The sequence below is a fragment of the Colossoma macropomum genome, unplaced genomic scaffold (genome assembly GCF_904425465.1).
Source record: "Colossoma macropomum unplaced genomic scaffold, Colossoma_macropomum, whole genome shotgun sequence".
In the NCBI taxonomy this organism is placed as follows: Eukaryota; Metazoa; Chordata; class Actinopteri; order Characiformes; family Serrasalmidae; genus Colossoma; species Colossoma macropomum.
This window is the reverse complement of record NW_023494794.1, coordinates 15,422,166-15,432,165: the sequence shown is the minus strand read 5'-3', so window position 1 is coordinate 15,432,165 and position 10,000 is coordinate 15,422,166. Positions and strand designations below refer to the sequence as shown.

The 10,000-nt window shown below is 41.7% G+C and overlaps 1 protein-coding gene across 1 annotated transcript in view; it reads left to right on the top strand.

Annotated features, from left to right (window-relative positions):
- The window catches only part of LOC118814644 (teneurin-1-like), a 173,897-nt gene that overhangs the window by 135,055 nt on the left and 28,842 nt on the right, over positions 1–10,000 (top strand). The window contains 5 exon segments of the mRNA XM_036580344.1: positions 1–53; positions 2,800–2,819; positions 2,821–3,050; positions 6,286–6,306; positions 7,783–8,015. The exon segment at positions 1–53 is cut by the window's left edge and continues 91 nt beyond it. Coding sequence (XP_036436237.1) covers positions 1–53; positions 2,800–2,819; positions 2,821–3,050; positions 6,286–6,306; positions 7,783–8,015 — 557 coding nt within the window.

Genomic DNA, 10,000 nt, shown 5'->3' with positions numbered 1-10,000 from the left:
TCACCTGGGCGGGTGGGCACTGGACAAACACCACACACTCAACCTGGAGAGCGGTGAGTAAACAAAAAAGACAAACAAACAAAAACAAACAAACACCACACACTCAACCTGGAGACAAACAAACACCACACACTCAACCTGGAGACAAACAAACACCACACACTCAACCTGGAAAGCGGTAAGAAAACAAACAAAAACAAACACCACACACCAAACTGGAGAATAGTAAGTAAACAAAACAAACAAACAAACACAATAAGCATATTCTACAACCCCATTTCCAAAAAATTTGGAACACTGTGCAAAATGTAAGGTCAGGCAGGTCAGTTTAGCACCTGGACTAATACAGAGCAATGCTGTTGTAATACATGCAGAATGTGGTTTGTCCTGCTGAAATAATCAAGGCCTTCCCTGAAGAAGACGTCGTCTGGATGGCAGCATATGTTGCCAAAACATGTTCATATCATTCAGTATTAATGGTGCCATCACAGATGTGCACGTTACCCATGCCATGTGCACTAATGCCCCCTATACCATCATGAATACTGGCTTTTGAACTGTGCACTGATAACAAGCTGAGAGGTCTTTAGCCCGGAGGACACAGTGTCCATGATTTCCAAAAAGAATTTCAAATTTGATTCGTCGGACCACAGGACACTTTTCCACTTCCCCTCAGTCCATTTTAAATGAGCTCAGGCCCAGAGAAGGTGGTGGCGTTTCTGGACCCTGATTATATATGGTGTCTTCTTTGCGTTTAAGAGTTTTAACTTGCATTTGTGGAGGCAGTGATGAACTGTTTTCACAGACAGTGGTTTTCAGAAGTGTTTCTGAGCCCATGCAGTGATTTCCACTACAGAATCATGTCTGTTTTTAATGCAGTGCTGCCTGAGGGGTCAGAGATCACAGCCAGCAGATACTGGTTTTTGGCCTCGTCCCTCACATACAGAGATTTCTCCAGATTCTCTGAGTCTTTTAATGTTATTATGTACCACAGATGATGAAGCAGAAGTTCTTTACTGTTTTACATTGAGAAACGTTATTCTTGAATTGTTCCTCTATTTGTTGGTGCAGTCTTTCACAGAGTGGTGACCCCCTCCTCATCTTTACTTCTGAAAGACTCCGCCTCTCTGAGATGCTCTTTATACCCAATCATGTTACTGACCTGTTGTCAATCAACCACCAGGTGTTTTTTTAGCATTACACAACTTACCCAGCCTTGTTGCCCCCGTCCCAACTTTTTTGGCATTCTATTGTTATAGGCTTGACGTCGTTACAGTAGCAGAGCCCTTTTTGGTGCTATATAGAACCCTTTTTAAATCAATCTAAAGAACCATTTCTGTGGGGTTTGCTGCAAACTTAAAGAACTTCTCCAAGGGTTCTTTAGTAAAGACCGCTGTTCTGTATAAAACAATGAACACTCAGAGAACCCTTTGCATGATTAAATTGTTCTTTGCATTCCAAAAGCGTTCTCCAGATTGTTAGAGAAGGTGTTGTATATGGTTCTATATAGAACCTTTTTGAAAAGGGTTCTACTAACACCAAAAAGTTCTAGTTATTATGGTTACGATATCAAGCTTGTTAAAATAGAAGAACCATCTTTTTTAAGTGTGTAGGGGATGTTAGTTGGTTGTCATGGTAAGGGAGCTGGTTGCTAGGCTTTTCCTATGTGATCTCAGGTGGTCACTAGAGTGTTGGTTACCGGTTGCTATTGTATCTCTGCAGGTTTCTGTGATGCTGCTAGTGGATTATCGTGGTGTTCCAGGTGATCACTAGGGTGTTTCTAAGCGGTTCTCATGTTATCCAGGTGGTTGCTAGGGTGTTGCAGACTGGTTGCTGTGGTATCTCTGAAGGTTGCCAGGTTGTTACAGACCGGTTGCTGAAGTATCTCTGAAGGTTGCTAGGGTGTTGCAGACTGGTTACTGTGGTATCTCTGATGGTTGCTAGGGTGTTGCAAACCGGTTGCTGTGGTTTCTCTGAAGGTTGCTAGGGTGTTGCAGACTAGTTGCTGTGGTATCTCTGATGGTCACTTGGGTATTGCAAACTAGTTGCTGTGGTATCTCTGATGGTTGCTTGGGTGTAGCAGACTAGTTGCTGTGGTATCTCTGAAGGTTGCCAGGTTGTTACAGACCGGTTGCTGAAGTATCTCTGAAGGTTGCTAGGGTGTTGCAGACTGGTTACTGTGGTATCTCTGATGGTTGCTAGGGTGTTGCAAACCGGTTGCTGTGGTTTCTCTGAAGGTTGCTAGGGTGTTGCAGACTAGTTGCTGTGGTATCTCTGATGGTTGCTTGGGTGTAGCAGACTAGTTGCTGTGGTATCTCTGATGGTTGCTTGGGTGTAGCAGACTAGTTGCTGTGGTATCTCTGATGGTTGCTAGGGTGTTGCTAGTCTAATTGTATCATGGTGACAGATTTTAACACACCTTCAACAGTTGCTATGTGGAAACTGTTTGTCAAACACGAGGAACACATAGCAATCAACGTTTACACCTGTGATTTTTATACGTTTGTCTTATATGTTTAATGCACAGACTAGACTTCACATGTTGATGCTGTGCAAAGAAAAATTAGTATCTCCATAATGGTAACTTTACAGGAGAGGACAGAAATATTCTTCACTTTCAGTGTAAGTTAATGTGTAATTTTTGATCATTTCTGTTGGTCCAATCATCATGAAATTTTCACACAATGTGAAGATCAGTGCTGACCTCAAATTACGCACAGAAAATTGCCAAAAGTGAAGATATTTACTTTTGTGGACAGCAAAGATGTTGTATGCACTGAAATTTCTCTCACTTTGTAGGAATTCTCCACAAAGGGGACTGGGGAGAACGTCTTTATTTCCCAGCAGCCCCCACTCATCTCCACGGTGATGGGGACGGGGGCGGTGCGTCCGATCGCGTGTCCGAGCTGTAACGGCCCGGCGGCCGAACGGAAGCTCTTCGCTCCCGTGGCGCTGGCGTGCGGGTCGGACGGAAGCGTATACATCGGAGACTTCAACTTTATCCGGAGAATTCTGCCCAACGGATTCACCGTCAGTGTCCTGGAGCTCAGGTCAGTGCGAGGTTTGATCAGAACCATGCAGTTCTAGATAAGGCTTGTGAAGTTCTTAACGTTCTCTCAACAAACAACAAGCTTTTACTGCGGACACTCAAGGCCTCTCAGACTGCAGCGTCTCTGATCATCGGGCTGGAGCGGTCAGATTATACGCTTTCAGTCCACACCTAACATTTGTCTAAATTGTGTTTACATTTTGTATGTCTTATTTTTTCCCAAACTCTTAAAAAGGTTCTTCAACGGTTCATTAGTACAGAAAGTGCTTCGATATAGAACCATGAGCACACAAAGAACCCTCTGCATGATTAAAGATTTCTTTGCATCGTGAAGCACTTCTTCAGATTGATGGAGAATGCGCTGTAGATGGTTCTATATAGCACCAAAAAGGGTTCTTCTATTGTAACAAGCTTGGCATTATAACAACAGAAGAACTCTTTTTGGTGCTATATAGAACCCTTTTTTTAAAAAGGTTCTATATAGCACCATCTACAGCACATTCTCCATCAATCTGAAGAACCATTTCATGAGGCAAAGAACCCTTTAATCATGCAAAGGGATCTTTAAGTACTCATGGTTCTATATAGAACCATTTTCTTTTACTAAAGAACCCTTGGAGAACCATCTTTTTTAGAGTGTATATGTTAAACTCAGCGAACAAAAATGAAATAGATGGAAATGAAACACTAAAATAGCAGAAAATTGCCGTGTTTAAGTGTTTCCTGTTCTCTGAAATAAAGAGTTCTGAGTTGACTCAGATTTATATTTTGGTTCTGCATGAATAAAATATGTTAAATCAACATTTTTTTTTCCAGTTTACTCACTTTCAGACAGAATCGAGCTGATGAGATGTTTTATTCATGTGGAGCCGACGTGCACGTCTGAATCGAGTGAAGTCGACGTTCTTTTTTCAGCGCAGAACGTGTTCACTTATTTTCACTGATGTAGAAATGAATAAATTAATGATGGTGAAATGGTTCTGCAGATTGATGGAGATGTGTTATATACGGTTCTATATAGCACCAAAAAGGGTTCTTCTATTGTTACGATGTCAGACTTCTTACAGTAGAATAACTCTTTTTGGTGCTGTATAGAACCCTCGCAAAGAACACTTTAATCAGAGAGTTCTTTGAGTGTTCTAGAACCATTTTCATTACTAAAGAGCCCTTGAAGAACTTTTATGTAGAACCATGAACACTCAAACAACCCTTTACTTGATTGAATGGTTCTTCAGATTGATGGAAAATGTGTTGTACCTTTTTGAAAAGGGTTCTATATTGCAAAAGGGTTCTTCTATTATTACGATATCAAACTTGATAAAATAAACTCTTTTTGGTACTATATAGAACCCTTTTTTTGAACAGGGTTCTACATCTACACACTCCGTCAATCTGAGGAACCATTTTACCATGCAAAGAACCCATTAATCATGAAAATGGGTTCTTTGAGCGTTCATTGTTCTATATAGAACCATTTTCTTTGCTAAAGAACCCTTAAAGAACTTCTACATAGAACCACAAACACTCAAAGAACTCTTTGCGTGATTAAAGCGTTCTTCAGATTAATGGAAAAAGTGTTGTAGATGTTTCTATATAGAACTTTTTTGAAAAGGGTTCTATATAACACCAACAAGGGTTCTTTTATTGTAGAAAGCTTGACATTATAACAACAGAAGAACCATTTTGGATGCTATATAGAACGCTTTTCAGAAAGGTGTTGTATAGAACCATCTACAGCACACTCTCCACCAATCCGAGGAACCATTTTACCATGCAAAGAACACTTTTATTAGAGGGCTCTTTGAGAGTTCGTAGTTTTATCTAGAACCATTTTCTTTACTAAAGAATCCTTGAAGATCTTTTTAAAGACTGTATGTCTGGTCTGTCGGACCAAAACCTCGTATGTCCGAAATGGTAACTTTACAGCAGAAGAACAAAACCTACTTTACTTTCAATGAAAGTCAATGGAACCAGAATTTTTTCCAAGTAATTTTGGGCCGTTTCTTTCAAACCATTCATCGTGAAATTTGCACAAAATATAAAAAACAGTATGTTTTATCAAATTATGTCAAAAACTGAAAAACGATGAGATACGAGATTTTGGTCCGACAGCAGCGATATATTAAACTCATGTTGTATTTTGGTTCCACGTGAATAAAATATGTTAAATCAACATTTTTTTTTCAGTTGACTCACTTTGGGAAAGAATCGAGTTGATGAGATGTTCTATTCATGTGGAGCCGACGTGCACGTCTGACTCGAGAGAAGTCAGCGTTCTCTTTTCAGCGCAGAACGTGTTCACTTCTTTTCACTTAAATGAATAAATTAATGATGTAATCACATTTAAACGTATAGCAAAATAACAGTAATAACTCCAGACGTCTAAGAGTCAGAGCTCCGCTGGAAAGTCAGAGGAAAAGAGTTCTGTGTTGCAGCTGAACGCTGTGTACAGATTTCCGCTCTCAGCTTTTCTGGTTTTCCACTTTGCTTGTTTGATTGCTTGTTGAGTAAATAATCAACACCCTTTTCATTCCGGAACAGCAGGTCATCTAAATTCGGCTCGTTTTCTTGGAGAACAAATGCTAATCTGCATGTGTTGACAGAGTCTCTCGGAATTTTTTTGTGCGCTAAACCAAAACTTCTTTGTTGATCCGCTTTTTAGTAGCGACGTTGTTTATTAGCTGGTAAATAACGTTGTTGTCTTTTATTAGCTCGCAAATCCCATTGTCATTTACGAGCTTGTAAGCGGCACTGATTTGTTAGCTTTTCATTAGCTCGCAAATAATCGTATTTATTAGCTCGTGAGTAATTGTTGCTGCGATTCATTAGCGCTTTGTCCTTGAACGTTATGAGTCACTGATCGCTAATCACAGCGACGTTTGAAGGCTTTTTTTGTAAATGTTACATTTGTATCATCTAAAATTTGTTGGTTTTGGTTTTGGGGAATATCAACACCTTCATTGGGCTTTATGACTCTGTAATATGTGAAAGCCTTTCGTTTAACTACCTGATGGGAGCCTAATAAAATAAATTAGACCTTTTTTTATTCTAATTGAAGGTGCATCTTTATCAGACTGGCTTTTATGTGTCAGAATTAGAAAGTGTCAGACTGTTAAATGGAGAAATATTCGGGGGTCTCTAATGAACGCCTTAATGAAGAGCTGAGGGAAAAGAAATTCACTTATGTTTTTTTTTCTCTCTCTCTCTCTTTCGTTTCCGCTGTGACGCCTTTCCAGAAACAGAGATATCAGACACAGGTACGTCTCCTCACGTACTGTCATACATACCATTATTATACGGCTCTATGCAAAAGATCGAACGTCACTGGATCGAATTACACGTTTTGATCATTTTCTAATCACAGGATAAACCTGAATACTGATTTTAACATATTGGAAAAACATAATATATAAAATATTCCATAGTGGCCACATTTTATATACACTATATAGCCAAAAGTATGTGGACACCCTCTTATTTTCTTGAGTTCAGACATGCAGCCTCCACAGACAAACACTGGCAGTAGAATGGGTCGTACTGAAGAGCTCAGTGACGCTTAAATGTGATGCTGTTGTCAACCTGCTAGATCTGCCCCAGCCAACTGGAAGTGCTATCATAGTGAAATATAAGCATATAGGAGCCACAACTGCTCAGCCACAAACTCACTCATCGAGTTCCAAACTGTTTCTGGAAGCAATATCAGCACAAGAACTGTGTCAGAAGCTTTGAAATGGGTTTCACAGCTGAGCAGCTGCACACGAGCCAAAGATCACTATGCGCAATACCAGGCGTCGGCTGGAGTGGTGTAAAGCGCCGCCACTGGACTCTGGAGCAGTGGAAACGTGTTCTCTGGAGTGATGAATCAGCTTCTCTGTCTGGCCGTCTGATGGACGAATCTGGGTTAGATGGATGCCAGAGAAGAACGTTACCTGGCTGACTGCACAGTGCCAACAGTAAGGTTTGGTGGAGGAGGGATGATGGGCTGGGTCCCTCAGTTCCAGTGAAGGGGAATCTTAATGCTTCAGCACCAAGACATTTTTTACAGTTATATGCTTCCAGCTTTGTGTCAGCAGTTTGGGGAAGAACCTTTCCTGTTCCAGCATGACTGACCCCAGTGCACAAAGCAGCTCCATAAAGACATGGTTTGATGAGTTTGGTGTGGAGGAACTCCAGTGGCCCTCGCAGAGCCCTGACCTCAACCCCACTGAACACCTTTAGGATGAACTGGAATGTTCATGTGTGAGCCAGACCTTCTCAGTGTCTGACCTCACAAATTCCCACAGAAACTCTCCAAAATCTTGTAGGAAGCTTCCCAGAAGAGTGGAAGCTGTTACAGCTGCAAAGGGGGACCAACTCCATATGATTGCCTATGGTTTTGAAATGGAGCAAGCTCATACAGATGTGATGTGCAGGTGTCCACATACTTTTGGCCATATCATGTATATGTTTTTTTTACCCAATAAAAATAATAAAAACTCAGCAAATAAACAGTAATTGTACAGTAAACAGCTAAAATGTGTTCAGTGTAGAGGACGTATTAACTTAGTCTCACTTAGAAAATCAACAAAATGTCATTTGATCAGAAACCCCTGAAAATTTGCATATAACACATCAACACATTTCAACAAGATGTCTTTTAACAGCTGTTGTTTTTGGAAAGACTGCTGAATGGCAAGTACATCCTCTCTCTCTCTCTCCCTCTCCGTCTCTCTCTCTGTCTCTCTCTCTCTCAGCGCCAGTCCTGCTCATAAGTACTACCTGGCTCTGGACCCGGTCAGCGAGGCCGTGTACGTGTCGGACAGCAGCAGTCGGAGGATTCTGAGGCTGAAGGCTGTGACCGAGCCGCGAGATCTGAGCCGGAACGCCGAGGTTTTGGCCGGAAACGGAGAGCAGTGCACTCCTTTCCACCCCAACCAGTGTGGAGACGGCGGCAAAGCCACTGACGCCTCGCTCATCAACCCCAGAGGTGAGGAGGACACTCGTGTACTCACTCACATGTACGCTGTGCAGTATCTTCTAGGGATTGTTAGTTGGGTCACATGGTTACGGACAGCCTTTCCCCTTCCACCTTAAATAGTCCAGCAGTTACATTCTGGCGCCTCAGACATCAAAACTGCTGCTATATTCAAGGGTCTACAAAGTGGACTATCCAGATAAAGTGTAACCTTTAATCTTTTATTTTAATTTGATTTTTAATTCAAGGATTTTTCTCTTTTAAAATCGGCAGTTTTAATCATGTTTTAATCTCTGTTCTTTGTTATTGACTTTATATTTATTGTAAAACACTCTGAATGATATCAGTGTATGAAAGGTGCTGTATAAATAAACTTGTCTTGCCTTTAAGATGAAAATTCAGCCGGGTGGCTGGTGCTGTAGGTGCGCGCTCAGACGCGGTGCTCTCTACTGAACACATATCCAACATAAAGACAAAGGCGTAGAAAAGCCATAAAGCCACATCAGAGGCACAGCGCTGGTGTGTGTTTTCTTTTCAGCGTGTCGCTCTGTCTGTCAGGATCAAACAGATATGAGCCTGTCAGAGTGAGTCTCCAGGCTACGGAGCATCAGATCAGTCCTCGGCTGCTGTTTCTACCACCTTCCCTCAGATTTACACAGCCAGACTGTTTCTCCAGGGAGAGTCGAGCAGACTCGGATAAAGAAGGAGAGGGAGCGAGGGGGATGTAGAGAGAAGAAAAACAGGAGAGACGGAGAGAGAGAGAGAGAGCGGGAAGATAAATGACGACACTTTTCTGCCAAATCAGGCAGAGCATCTGTTAGCCCCGCCCCTCTGTCCCTGACACTCCCTCACTGCACGTGTCCGTCGGTCCTTGTGACCCCTCCCCTAACACTATAATGCTATAAACACTAGAACCGTTATCGGTGTCATATTTATGCACACCTGCAGGAGCTTTTATGAATCCCATTCTAAATCCATAGGTTTTAATATGGAGTTGGTCCCCTTTGCAGCTCTAACAGCTTCCACTCTTCTGGGAAGCTTCCTACAGAATTTGGAGAGAGTCTGTGGGGAATTTTTGTCTGTCTGTCTGTCTGTCTGTGTGTCTGTCTATCTATCTAGCTACAGTGGTGTGAAAAAGTGTTTGCCCCCTTCCTGATTTCTTATTCATGTTTGTCACACTTAAATGTTTCAGATCACCAAACAAATTTAAATATTAGACAAAGATAACACAAATAAACACAAAATGCAGTTTATAAATGAAGGTCTTTATTATTAAGGGAAAAAGAAATCCAAACCTACAGGGCCCTGTGTGAAAAAGTGATTGCCATTCTCCTTCAGGATTTTTTGGTAGACAGCAGAATTCATGGTTCCATTTACCACAGCAAGTCTTCCAGGTCCTGAAGCAGCCAAACAGCCCCAGACCATCACACTACCACCACCATATTTCACTGCTGGTATGATGTTCCTTTTCTGAAATGCTGTGTTACTTCTACGCCAGATGTAACGGGACATACACCTTCCAAAAAGTTCAACTTTTGTCTCGTCAGTCCACAGAGTATTCTCCCAAAAGTCTTGGGGATCATCAAGATGTTTTCTGGCAAAACTGAGACGAGCCTTTATGTTCGTTTTGCTCAGCAGTGGTTTTCGTCTTGGAACTCTGCCATGCAGGCCATTTTTGCCCAGTCTCTTTCTTATGGTGGAGTCATGAACACTGACCGTAACTGAGGCAAGTGAGGCCTGCAGTTCTTTGGATGTTGCTGTGGGGTCTTTGTGACCTCTTGGATGAGTCGTCGCTGCGCTCTTGGGGTAATTTTGGTCAGCTGGCCACTCCTGGGAATGTTCACCACTGTTCCATGTTTTTGCCGTTTGTGGATAACGGCTCTCACTGCGGTTCGCTGGAGTCCCTTAATAATAAAGATCTTCGTTTATAAACTACATTTTGTGTTTATTTGTGTTATCTTTGTCTCATATTTAAATTTGTTTGGTGATCTGAAACA